Raw genomic sequence first — 14,487 nt, forward strand, 5'->3', positions numbered from 1 at the left:
GTAATAATTTAACCTCTAATGAAAGATTTCAGTGCTGATAAAGAGGCTCATTGCCCAGGGGAGTACAGAACGGCCTTGGTATGGAATTTTAGTTTTGGAAGGTGAGTTTTAGATTCCTGCTCTCATCTTAATTGGTTTCTTATTAATAAATTATTTGGCATTTCCTTACTCCCCACTGGAAAATGTCACTGGATAAAACACCAGATGCACCTCGGGAGATACGATCACAGAATTGGAAACCCTGGGAGTTTAAACAGTCTTTGTGCAAATAAACCTAGCTACTTTATTTAGAGCCTAAAGAACTGTCAGTATCTCAGTACAGAGTAGATTAGTCTCTCTCTGCTCAACTTGGTATATTCCAAAGATGCAATTAATTGCAGCTTCTACATTACAGGATATACATTGAGGGGGGAAAATGTACAGACATTTTTAGAAGACAAAGCCAGGGGCGAGTGGTGATGGTTGGTCTTCCATGTATAGGCCCTCCCCAGATTATGGCAGGGTTCCATTACTGAGAATGGTTTGTAATCTGAACAATTCAAAAGTGGGAAATGTGGCCAACCAAGGGCAACATATAGTTAAACCAGGATGTTTAACTCAACCATTCAATTTTCTCTGCAAGATGCAATGATATTGCTGCAGATAGAGTTCCCACATGGTAGAAGACACCTGCAGCCATACAGCAGCTGGCAAATTTATCCTGCCAGTCTCCCAAATACTTGTTTATATGTACAGACTGTACATAAGTTGGTCATTCATAACCAGGGGAGGAATTGTATTTAGCAAATTCAAAGATGAAATTCTTCCCCAAAGTCTTGCATTGGTTTTGTCTCATGAAATATGCAGGTTTGGCAACCTTTGACAGTTATTTGCTCAACATGCAAAAGACAACATTGTATTAAAGCATAAATTCACTTTATTCAAAAAGTTGTGATTGAACAGCTGTCTTTAATGTGGAATAGAGTTCCAGTGATGTATAGTAAAACAGTACAATGTTATTCCTCATCTAGTAAAGTTTCACAGGAAATGTGTGCTAATTTTACATAACAAAAATCGATTGCAACTATTGTGTATCAAATGGAATCCATTGCAATTTATAGCTCATTTAAAAATGTCTGCATAAATTAAGTTGCTCTTTATTTGGGAAGGCCCTCAAAAGACATTGGACCACACCAATAACTTGCCATCCAGTTATTTAATTAAGCTAAATGTCACTACTTGACCAAAAAGAAATTTTGAACAGGCACCTTTTGGGAAAAACAAAGTTAGTATTCGAGCTTTGATTTGAAGGTCCAGGAAGAGAGAGGATCTTGAAGTGAGGCTTTCAATGTAGCAGAGAAATTTTAGGTCAACATATCCCAAAGGCAACAACAGCAGAGGGCAGTCCAACATGCTGTCAAACATGTATCCCCAGTATCATTCCTTCTGCGTTCTTCTACAACGTAAACTGCAATGAGAAATAGTTTGGCATGTGAAAATAGGCTGGGGAATCTTACCTTCTCAGCCAATACAATGAATATATAAAGTATTCCTTGCTAATATTAAACCAGAGGGCTAAAAAAAAAGGTAAGGTTATAGAAACAATTATAGGAATGCAAGTCAAAAAAACCCTAAAAACATTAGAACTCAGTGTTAAACCTATATAATTTGTATTTACATGGAACTTTGGGTCAAGAATGTAGGGTATGATACATAGTTCAGACTTAATTGAACAAAAATTAGAACCATCCTAAAACATTAAACAAGATAAGGGTTCTCAAGAATTATGAAGATCAAGAGTATACCGATGTTCCTGCTTGAGTGCATCCAAAACTAGGTGCACAAGAAAGAATTGCTTACAAATCCAATAAATTCAGGATAAGCTACTTTATTCAGAATTTAATATGGTACAGTCAAGGTGAAATTCAATGTCCAAGGGAGAAATTAATAGAATATACCGTTATGATTAGTAGTAAATGTGTGGAAGTTCAGAGCATGTAATGCTGGGCAAAAATGACCTGTTGCTGCAAGTTCAGTGCAATTCTCCTTTTTAAACCATTTGCAGACCATTTCACATTTCAGTTCCTAATTTTCAGTTCTCAATTTCTGTTACTCAACTGTGGGACATACACAAGGTACTGCACATTCAGTAATAGTCACTTGAATTATCTTAGAAAGGTTCATTCCTAATCATTGCAGAATAAGATTCCCATGGATGTAAAAACAGAATTTGAATGTACACTTTAAAGACAAAGATACATCTGACAAAAAAACACCACATAAGTGTCTCTATTGGATTTACAGAAGCATGAAAGGGTTTGATCCATGTATGCTATAGGATGCCAAACTTCAGGATCATGGCATCTGTCAAATTTCTAACCTTTGTGGAATTTTGCTCCACTTTTTGCTAATGATATAGAATAAAACCACAGTAATGTATATAGTGCTTTATGGATATTTCTATCAAATAGAAGTGAGAAAAATGTTGTATTTTGCTTTGGAACTTTATATTCAACTGAGGTCTAATCAGGTCAACAAAAATAAAATCCCATACAAGTGTACAGAAGAATGGCATATTCTGTTTGAGGAAGTTGTGACAAATGGTCACTGATCCAAAATATTGACTGGTTTCTTTCCACAGACACTGCTTGACTGGCTGAGTTCCTCCAGTATCTGTTTTTGTTTCACATTCTAGTAATTTGACTAATATCCACTATCACCAAAGATCAATTCTTTATCTTATTGATGTATATGGAATCTATCCTGTTATGTTTGGTTTCTACACTGATATTCCTAGGCTCATTGTTAGGACCATTGTTAAACTATATTCAATTTCCTGTGATGTTGCATCTGGCAAGTTAGAGAATTTTCTTTAGTGTGGAGGAACAGAGGGATCTTGGGGTCCACATCCATAGATCCCTCAAGGATGCCACACAGGTCAATAGAGTTGTTAAGATGACATATGGTGTGTTGGCCTTCATTAGTCAGGGGATCGAGTTCAAGAGCTGCAAGGTAATGTTGCAGCTCTATAGAACTCTGGTTAGACCACACCTGGAGCTTTAGAGAGGGTGCAGAGGATGCTGCCTGGATTGGAGAGTATGTCTTATGAAGAAAGGTTGAGTGAACTAGGGCTTTTCTCTTTGGAGAGGAGGATGATGAGGTGACTTGATAGAGGTGTACATAAGAGGCATAGATTGGACAGTCAGGCTTTTCCCCCCAGGGTGAAAATGGCTAACATGAGGGGACATAATTTTACGTGATTGGAGGAGGATACAAGGAGGACATTAGAGGTAAGTTTTTTTTAAAAAAAAACAGTGGAGGGTGCATGGAAAGCCCTGCCAGCAGAGGTTGTGGGGGCAGATACATTAGGGACATTTGAAACTCTTAGGTAGCCACATGAATGATAGAGAAATGAAGGGCTGTGGGAGGGAAGGGTTAGATAGATATTAGAGCAGGATAAAATGTCAGCACAACATTGTGGGCTGGCCTGTACTGTAATGTTCTATGTGGATTTCAACAGCTTAAATTCCATCTGAATTACTTGCTTCTCTTTACCCTCCAACTCCACTATTCTCCTTTGTCTCTTCATCATGCTCTTGCATAATGTCACAGGCATGAATAATTCCTTTAGCAAATTTATAATAGAATCTTAACATGCATACAGACTAATTACTATCCATCAGCTGCAATATTGCAGTGCCCAAGTTTCACATCTCCCTTCATCAGTCTACACTACCAACATCAGCTTCTCAAATTCTATTTAACTAATACCAATGTAAATTTAAGTACATTTAATGTGTATAGAATGTTTGATTTTGAGTATTAGGGAGCAACACACCTGTATCCATTAATTATTCCACTTAAACTTCTCCCAAATTTGATTTTAATTCCACATGTAATGTCATAGAATAATAATTTTATGAATGTTTACACAGATGCACCTACTCATCCAGACTTTAGGGACAAAATCAAGATATGCAGATAATAAAAATAATGGTCAACTGTGAAGACAGAAGTTGATTTGGTCAAAAATGTAAAATCAAATTTAAAGCTTTGTAATGAGAGGACTTATCTTTATTAGTTAGCATCCAAGACAAAGTTCAGGTACATTTATCTTTAAAAGTTCTAACTATTACCCACACCCTGTTGACTGGCAAGACAAAGTTCAATCACTTGCCGATTGCCACACTAAGAATCAGTGTCAGCCACTGAAGCCATGTCCACCATCTTGCCAGCTGCCAAACCAAAGATAGTTTGTGAATGTCAAATGAATGGGCTTAATAGAGTTGCAGCTCATCAGATTTCCTAGTTTAAGTGCTGAAAAATCTGAAATATACATTCACCTGCTGGGTTCCAACAGCAGAGCACCCATCAGCTGAACAGAAGTCCAGCATTTCTGCCTTCACTTGGTCCATTCATTACTAAAGGAAAAGCAGAACAGCTCACTTTTAAATGAAAGATCTAGCCCATGTAAAAGGTAACCAACTGTGGGAAGTATTAAATAGGGTCTAAGTGTAGAAAAGTGAAAAGGTAACATTGAAGCAGCAAGAGTTAGATTACTACCTTTCAGGTGCTGCTTCTCAGTTCTTTCCTAATTCTTTAAAATCTGCCAGCAGATCTCTTTTACTTCTTTTGTGGTTGTGTTGATGTTTACCACAACCTCAGGCCATTCATCCTCTCTCCAGATGCTTTGCAGTGATAAACTTGACCCTGATTCCAGAGAGTTAAATTACCACGTCTATGCCACAGAAATACCAGTCTACTCCCCCAACTATACCAATTAACCAGCATGCCTTGGAGATATGAAGGAAACTGACCCACCCAAGACATGGACACAGGGAGAATATGCAATCTCCACACAGGTAGTACCCAGGGTCAGATTAATTAGGGTTGCTGGAGGTATAAGGCAAGAACACTACCTGTTGTGTCAACCACAGATCAGCTTGTGATGCAGCAGGGAGTGATGCTGACTCAAGCTCTGGTGACGAGATTTGATGCTGCCCTCAGGTGCTGTATATGGAGTTTCCCCACATTATCGCTGTGCACCCCCCCCCTCCCCCAAAGTTTCCCCTGGATGCTCTGGTTTACTCCCACATCCTGAAGACACAAGTTTGTATGTTAAATGGTAACTGTAAATTATCCCTAGTGTACATGGACAGGGATTTAGTGGGACTAATGGAATTGTGCCAAGAAACAACATGGACTCAGTGTGCCAAATGGCCTCATTATATGTTAAAAAATACAAGAACTATTGAATATCCCATTCCTGGTGCTCTTGGCTTTTCTTCACCTGTACAGCTGAGGCACCCATGGTGCAATGGTTTTGATTTTATTTCATCATGTATCCTCTCCTCCATCAGTATTCAGAACCAAAGACTGGTCAGCAAAGCAAAATGTACAGATCCATTCCCTGTACTTGTGTGCACCTGGCACTCACCCAGTCCTGTGCCTGCAATCTGAGCTGCAAAGTGACTAACTTCTGAGAAGTGTTATCCACAAAACAGTCAGCCTGGAGTGACTACTCAAGCTATGAAACAGAGCAAGCTGGTCCAGCTGACATTTATGCACCTCTGGATTTTTTTTTAAAAATATAGGGAGTAAAAGACAGACATGGGTTGATATAGGACCAATCGATAATGGTGTGGGAGCGATTATAATGGATGATAACGAGATGGCAGAAGAACTAAATGAGTATTTTGCATCGGTCTTCACTGTGGAGGACATCAGCAATATACCAGTTAGTTAGGGGTCTCACAGAATGGAACCGAGTTCAGTTAAGATTACTAGAGAGAAAGGTCTAGGAAAACTAAGTGGGCTAAAGACTGATAAGTCTCCCGGACCGGATGAGGTGCATCCCTGGGTTCTGAAGGAGGTGGCTTTAGAGATAGCAGAGGCATTGGTGATAATTTTCCAGGAATCGATAGACTCCAGCATGGTTCCGGAGGACTGGAGGGTCGCAAGTGTAGTTCCGCTGTATAAGAAAGGTGGGAGGCAGCATAAAGGAAATTACAGACCTATTAGTCTGACGTCAGTGGTGGGAAAGTTATTGGAATCGATCCTCAAGGATGGGGTTATGGAATACCTAGAGGTGCAAGGCAAGATAGGTCCTAGCCAACATGGTTTTGTGAAGGGAAGATCCTGCCTGACCAACCTATTGGAGTTTTTTTTTGGAAGAAATCACAGGTAGGGTGGATAAGGGAGAGGCGGTAGATGTTGTGTATTTAGACTTTCAAAAGGCCTTCGACAAGGTGCCGCACAAGAGACTGATTAATAAGATGAGAGGTCATGGAATTACAGGTAGGATAACAGAATGGGTGGAGCATTGACTGGTTGGCAGGAAGCAAAGGGTGGGAATAAAAGGATCTTGTTCTGGTTGGCTACTGGTTACTAGTGGTGTTCCGCAGGGGTCGGTGTTGGGGCCGCTTCTTTTTACCTTGTACATTAACGATTTGGACAATGGAGTAAATGGTTTTGTGGCTAAGTTTGTGGATGACATCAAGATAGGTGGAGGAGTAGAGAGCATTGAGGAGACAGGAAGGTTGCAGAGAGACCTCGATAGTTTCGGAGAATGGGCAAGGAAATGGCAGATGAGATTCAATGTTGAGAAATGTGCAGTTGTATACTTTGGAAACAGAAATAAAAGGGCAGATTATTATCTAGAAGGAGAGAAAATTCAAAGTACAGAAGTACAAAGGGACTTGGGGGTACTCGTGTGGGATACCTTAAAGGTTAACCACCAGGTCGGATCGGTGGTAAAGAAAGCAAATGCTATGTTGGCATTCATTTCGAGAGGTATAGTGTATAAAAGTAAGGAAGTGTTGATGAGGCTCTACGGGGCACTAGTGAGGCCTCATTTGGAATACTGTGCACAGTTTTGGGCCCCATATCTTAGGAAAGATGTGCTGATGTTGGAGAGGGTTCAGAGGAGATTTACGAGGATGATTCCCAGAATGAAAGGGCTTACGTAAGATGAGCATTTGTTGGCTCTTGGACTGTACTGACTGGAGTACAGAAGAATGAGAGGGGACCTCATGGAGACATTTAAAATGATGAAAGGACTGGACGGAGTAGATGTGGTCAAGCTGTTTCCCTTGGTGGGTGAGTCCAGGACCAGAGGGCACAATCTTAGAATTAGAGGGTACAGATTCAAAACAGAAGAAATTTCTTTAGCCAGAGGGTGGTGAATTTGTGGAATTCCTTACCACGTACAGCAGTGGAGGCCAGATCATTGGAGGCGTTTAAGGAAGAGATAGATAGATATCTAAATAGTTGGGGTATCAAGGGATATGGGGATAAGGCTGGAAATTGGGGTTAGGTTTTTTTTGCCCCCCCCCCCACCCCCCCAATTTCTCATTTCTTTGGAGCAGACTCGATGGGCCGAATGGCCTACTTCTGCTCCCTTGTCTTGTGATCTTGATCTTTCCTAGGTGCATTTCAGAGGTGCCCTGCCATCCTTGTTTATTCAATTAACTCACTTCCCTTTCCTGCACTTTTTAAACTGAGCTCTCAGTTCCCCACCCAAAACAGGGCAATGCTCAGAGGATTCTAGTTATTACAAATGATTGTCAATATAAGAAATATGAATGCAAGTGTGGAAGCAAACATGTTCTTAGCATTTAATGATAGGAAGGTAAAGGGGTGGGGGCAAAGAGTGGTGGAGAAGGGAAGATGCTCAGCTTTACATTGTTTGTTTAAGGAGGAAGGATCTATAACAAAAATATTCCAAGAACAGAGCCATGTGTCTGACAGGGCAACAAAGAGAAAAGAAAGGGGGAACAGTCCATAAAAAAAAAATCACTGAACCCTGCTTAACTAGTCAACATCATGTAGACAGATGTTTACCCAATTCATTTTCCCTTCTCTATTCCCTTAAAAAAAACAAGCAATCTTCTCTCTACTGAGTCTACATAAGCCATTGAGGTTAATTTCAAAAAAAAAATCACAGTTAAGTGAAAAAGATTCTCACCTTATTTTTTCATTCAAGTATAGACCAAACTATACAATTCTTACCTTATAACATTTAAGGCTCTTCATTTGAAAGCACACAGCATTACAGGACAGATGAATGAATGGCACAAAGCATAAATAGGTTCTTGTGAACATCATCACAGAGATGTGGTTGCAAAGTGACCATGGTTAGTAATTAAATATTTCAGGATACTGAATTTTAGATGCACATAATCATAAAGGAGAAGGGTTAGCCCTGATAATAAAGGATAAGATAAAGACAATAGTGAGGAAGGATCACAGTGAAAAAAATAAAGTAGAAGAATTAATTTGTGCACTAATAGCAAAAGACATATGATACTACTGGGAATTGTCTACAAGTCTCCAAACAGTATGATACTACAGGGCAGGGCATCAAGCAGAAAATTAGGAGGCACATAACAAGGTAATACAATAATTGTGGGGGATTTTAAGCTGCATATTGACTGGCAAATAAAATACCAGTAAGCATGGAGGGAAAAAGTCATGGAGTACATAAGAGATGGTTTTCCAGATCAGTATGCATGTTGGGGAACCAAGGAAGGAACTGGTAATCTAGAAAGGGTAAATAATCTGGTAGCTAAAGAGCTGTTAGGGAAGAGTCATCATAAATATAATGACTTTTATTTAAAGACTGAAGTATCATTTCAATCCAAAAAAAAGGGTCTTAAGATCTAAACAAAGCTACTTATGATGGTATGAGGCAAGAGTTGGTTATGGTAGATTGTGAAACTATTAAAAAGCATATCACAATTGACAAGTATACATATATCCTTCTCATCTCCCTCCCCCACCCTCACAAATGGCCCTTCACCACACCTTCCTTCCCTTTATTCCATGGGATACGGTCTTCTTCCATCAGATTCCATCTTGTTCAGCCCTTTGCCTCTTCCACCTATCACCACCCAGCTTTTCACATCATTCCCAATCCTCCCCCCACCACCCACACCCCCCCATCTACCTTCCCTCTGTCACCTGGATTCACCTATCACCTGCCATCTCATGCTCCTCCCCCTATCCCCACCCTTTTAATCTGGCTTCTGCCCTCTTTCCAGTCCTGATGGAGGGTCTCAGCCCGAAACATCAACTGTTCATTTCCCTCCATAGATGCTGCCTGACTTGCTGAGTTCCTCCAGCATTTGTGTTGCTCCAGATTTCCAGTGTCTGCAGTCTCTCGTGTCTACATACGTCCTCAAATCCTCAAAAAGCAGTCCAGTTAGAGCCAAAAGGTAGATGGTATCAGATTGAAAGAAAAAGGCTTATAATGTTGTCAAAAGGAGCAGCAAACATAACTGGAAAAATTTCAATCTAGCCAAGGACCAAGGGATTGATGAGGGGAAAGTAGAATCTAACAAACAAAAAGACCAAAGAAGTTTTATACTATGAAAAAAGGAAAAGATTAGTAATAAAAGTTATTGTAGGTCACTTACAGACCAAGATGGGATAAGTTTATTGGAAGGAGTAATAAGGAAATGGTAGAGAAATACCATTCATGGAAGTCAAAACAGAAACCCTCCCAGAAATAGTGGGGAACAACAAACTAGAGTGAAGGTGGTGATGAAAGTAGTTAGCATTAGGAAAGAGTTGGAGAAATTAAAATCAGTCCTTGAAAGGTGATAAATCCCAAGGCTTTGAGAAAAATAGAGTTGGCTATAGAGACTGTTGTTGCACTTGTTACCTTCCAAAATTCATACAATGCTAGAATAGCTATTACAGATTGGAAGGTAGCAAATATAAATCCAGTATACAAGGAGGGAAGAAAAACAAGCAAGTACAAACCTGTTAGCCTGACATTAGTAGCAGGGAAAATGCTAGAATTAGGCTATTAAAGGGCACAGGGGCTAAATGGAAAAAAAAGGACAAAAATCAGAGGACGAGAGGTGGATTGGAAGGAGACAGAAGGGGTGGCAGGCAAAAAAAGAAAAAAAACAACATAAGGAAAGGGTTACCTGAAATTGGAAAATTCAATGGTCATACCTTTGGGTTAGGCTTCCCATGCAGAATGAGGCATTGTTCCTCTAGTTTGCATCAGACCTCACCCTGGCAGTGGTGAAGACAGACAGTTTGGTGTGGGAATAGGGAGCTGAAATGCTGTGCAACCAGGAGCTGGGGATGGCCATTGCTGACATGAGTCCAGGTGCTCTGCAATTTGGTCACCTAGTCTACACTTGGTCTTGACAATGTAGAGGTGGCCATGTTGGGAGCACCAAGTGCAGCAGATGAGGTTGGAGGAAGTGCATGTGAATCTTTGCCTCATTGGAAGGGATGTTTAGGTCCCTGGATGGTGCGAGGGAGGAGGTGCAAGAACAAACACAGCACCTTCTGCAGTTGCAGGGTAACATGCCAGGGGTCAGAGAGGGGTGGGTGGGGAGGAAAGACAGGGCTACTGGTGGGATTTTGTTGCACCTGGTAGAAAATGACAAAAGAAAAATGTGCTGGATATGGAGGAGACCAATAGGGTGAAAAGTGAGGACCAGGGAATTCCATCTGTTCTGTTTGGAGGGAAGTGGGGTGAGAGTAAAAGTCCAAGAAATGGAGGAAGTGCAAGAGAGGGCTTTGAAACCACAGTGGAAGGTAAGCAACATTTCCTGAAAAAGGAGGCCATTTCAGATGTCCTGGAATTGAAAATGACCTTTTTTCCACCCATTCACTTTGGTTAAGATGGAATTGCTTTAAAAAAAAAGATTGAAAGGTGTCAGTGTTCCAAGAAACCTTGGTGTCTTTGTACATGTCTCAAAGACAATGAGTAGGTACCGCAAGCAATTAGGAAGATTGATTCCATGGAAGGGGTTTCCTACGAGGAAAAATTAAGCAAACTCAATCAATACTCTTGAGTTAAGAATTTGGACAATCTCATTGAAACATTCAAAATTCTTATAGACAGGATAGATTCTTTCCCTGCCTGGGGTGTCTAAAACCAGAAGTCATTGTCTCAATATACAAGGTGTTGGCTATTCAGGACACATCACAAATTTCTTCATCCAGAGGGTGGCAAATCATTAGAATTTGTGTATATTCAAAACAGATCAACTCAATGATATGGAGGAGAGTGGCACTGAGATAGACTAGTCATAATCTTACTGAAAGCAGAGGAAGTGTGAGGGGTTGAATGGACTACTACTTGTTTCTTATTTTGTTAATTGTAGATTTCAAATACAAAGTTGTTTTACAATTAAAAGCTTTGATGTTTTTAAATCACCAATTGAACAAGACATGTACCATTTAAAACTGCAATTTAACAATTATTAAAAATAGCATTTTGAATAAAATTCAAGGATATCTTTGACCTCAAAGCCTTTTGTACAAGTGGACTTCAAAATATGTAAATATTAAAAATAATTATCCAGAGCTTCATGATTTTTTTCTCCAGAGCTGGTGTCCACCCCTACATCTAAATTTCTGCACTTGGTGATACTACTGAAAGAGCCAAGTTACTGATAAAAATATTGAGATGCAAATGAATGAAACACATCCACAACAAAAATAGTAAGTGAAGTAAATTGGAGTATTAATGCACTACCCCTAAAGACCAAAAAGAATCAAATATTTTGAAAGGAAAACATTTGTATTGGCATGTAAAGAAGAGTGGAACTAACTGGATAGACCTTTCATAAATCAAGTGCAGGCAGAACAGGCAAATGATTTTTGTTCTGTGCTTTTAAGTCTCCACTGAAATTATTTTGACACTAACATTTCTAAAGGTAATGGGAAGCAAACAGAGTGAGAAGGCCAATAAATAGTAAAGTGGAATTTACAGAATAGTTGAAAAACTTAAAATGGTACTAGGTAGATTATTCACAATTCCAAATGTGATTGCATTCAACTGTTAACCTATTACTCATGTCCTTAGTAGTATCAGGCTTTCACAGGCAAGTAACCATGAAATATTTTGATAAATCACATTACTTTTAAAAAAAACACAAGTAGCTTGGCCCTCCATAGGCAAGAAATAGAACATTTAGAACATTTTTGCTGCATCTTGCCAAATTTATTCATACTAATTGATGCAAACCAAGCTTTTGGTTCATTTTGTTGTATTTGAAAAAAAAATATCAAATTTATGCAATAGGTACAGTTGGAAGAGATTTGCTTCAGTGGAAGAGTACAGGGCTGACAAACAGATTGCAAATGTTTCTAGGTTACAATAGGTTAAGAAATGCCATTCCTTGAATTAAGAGAAAACGGGGTAGAAATGGGACTGTGTTCATAGCACTAAATGGAAGATGTATGATTGGCTATCCATTTTCTTATTCTTTATGGCATTAAAATGTTCCCAAACATTCAAATAGAAAAAGCTGTCATGAGGGAGGACATTTATCAATTATTCAGCTTCAAGCTACAACAATACCAAATTTGCCCAAATCACTGGAAAAATTCTTAGAGTTCAAATTCAGTTTAGCATTAAGCAGGTATTGATCATTCTGTTCCTCAAAAGCCATACTGCTGTTAAATTAGATAACTAATCTGAAACAACTCAATTTACCCACTGTAGTCCAATCATTTACCTCATTTCAGTGGAAGTTCAGTGGAAGTGAATACAGGGACAGGTGTGCAATGCATATTAATGCTAGTGACTGCAGATGCACATCTAACCCAGAGAGTACAAAAATCTAACATATTTATGAAGGAAATATAGTTACCATACTGAACTGAGAAAATGCTCAAATGTCCTGACTGAATTTTCTTCATACAAGGGGAAAAGGTCAGATTTTGTTTTCAGCTTCTCTAAAACAAATAAGTGAAATCTGGCTGGCTAGAAGGATTAGCTGTATGAATTTGGCAAAACAATTAGAGGGATAAAATTGACATTGATGCTTTACAGCCTATTTGACAGTTTCTCATTTAACCAGCTTCAACTATCACCCAACCCATCACCATTTTGCTTTCCAGAATTCCACAGCCCAATATCATTTGCCTTTTGTACCTTGAAATATGAAATTTTGAATTAAAAAATAAAAAATGAGTATTAAAATAATTGATTGTATAATCTGTTTTTAAAATAGAGCCAAGGTATAGACCAGCCACCTAATTGTATGGTGGAAACAGACAAGGGATTAATGACCACCAGTTCTAGGTTCACTGACTGCATACAAGAACACAAGTATGTAAAGAAATAGCAGGGCACTGCAATTCAGTCTCTTAAGCCTGCTTTGACGTTCAACAAGATCATGCCTAAATACTCCATCTCAAACACCAGTTTCCTGCCCTATGCCCATATCCTTCAATTAATATCCAGAAATCTATAGATCAATATTGAATGCAAACAAACACAGCCTCCAAAGCCTTAGAGCACTCCACGGATTCACTACCCCACAAGTGAAGAAATTGCACCTCATCTCAGTCCTAAAAAAAAAATCACCTACCTTAAAGACCAAGACCCTAGTTCTAGACCCAGCTGGGAGAATAATCATCATCCCTGCATCTATCCTTTCAAGCTCTGAAAGAATGCATTAAGTTTCAGTGGTTACCCCTTTTAAGCTCTAAAGAGACTTGGTCTACTTGATCTCTCCTTGAATGACAGACCTGCCTTCCCAGAAACCACTTGCAAATATATCCTCAAGGCATGGAGACCAATATTGTACACAATAATGCAGATGTGATCTCACCCAAACCAACCATAACTGTAGCAAGGTATCTTTACTCCTGTGCTCAAATCCCCTAGAAATAAAGGCCCATGTGCCATGCCTTCCTTATTGCCTTCGGCACCTGCATGTTAGCTTCCAGTACTTTGTATACAAGAGCACAGGTCTCTTTGAACAATGTTTGTCAATATCTCATGATTTAAAAGACTCAGTATTGTGGATAACCACAATTTCACCTACATTGTACTCCATTTATCATGTATATGTTGTATTCCATTTATCATGTATACTCATTTATCACCATACCCACCAACTTGGCTTGTGTATATTCCCTGAGAGCCTCTGCCCTCGAATCACTGCTTGAATTCCAACTTGGTTTCATGTCATCAGAAAAGTTGACAATGTTACATTTGTCCCCTCAGCCAAATCTTCAATGTAAATCGATTCTAACCACCTCTGCTCCAACAAGAACAATCCTAGCTGGTTAACCTGGTACCTAAAATCCCACATCCCTGAAACCATTCTAGTAAACCTTTCCTGTATGTGTTTTTGGACCGACACGTCCTTCCCAAAGTGCTTTAACCAGAACATCCCAATCCCCACTCCAATTTAGAGTTCTACTTTAGTGAAGTAATAGCAAAAGGAATAATCCAAAGCTTATGATTTAATGACCACTGTTCTCCAAGTGTTCCCCTACTGCCACTCATTTCCTCAGAACTAGGTTCATGAATGCCTCTTTCCATATTGAGCCAAAAACACTAATCAAGAAAGTTTTCCTGAGCATATTACAGTAATTCATCCCCTTCTTTTCCCTTTTCTTTAACTTATCCCAAATCAATAACATTAAAGGGGAGAAAGTGCCCTTAATATTACCACTCCATCATTCTTGCACATTCCCTAAATATTTGTCTCACTCTCCTTCACTGTTTGGTGGCCTATG

The 14,487-nt window shown here is 39.3% G+C and overlaps 1 protein-coding gene across 4 annotated transcripts in view; it reads right to left on the reverse strand.

Annotated features, from left to right (window-relative positions):
- Nucleotides 1-893: 893 nt before the first annotated feature.
- Nucleotides 894-14,487, reverse strand: part of LOC127569551 (cysteine-rich and transmembrane domain-containing protein 1-like) — a 53,130-nt gene continuing 39,536 nt past the window's right edge. For all 4 annotated transcript variants that reach the window (XR_007956215.1, XR_007956213.1, XR_007956214.1 and 1 more), the window contains exon 3: nucleotides 894-1,447. Coding sequence is in view for 1 of the 4 variants with exons in the window: in XM_052014303.1 (XP_051870263.1) it covers nucleotides 1,344-1,447 (104 nt within the window). In the remaining 3 variants the exon portion in view is untranslated. The remainder of the gene's footprint in view (nucleotides 1,448-14,487) is intronic.

This window comes from Pristis pectinata, chromosome 4, assembly GCF_009764475.1.
Source record: "Pristis pectinata isolate sPriPec2 chromosome 4, sPriPec2.1.pri, whole genome shotgun sequence".
Lineage (NCBI taxonomy): Eukaryota > Metazoa > Chordata > Chondrichthyes > Rhinopristiformes > Pristidae > Pristis > Pristis pectinata.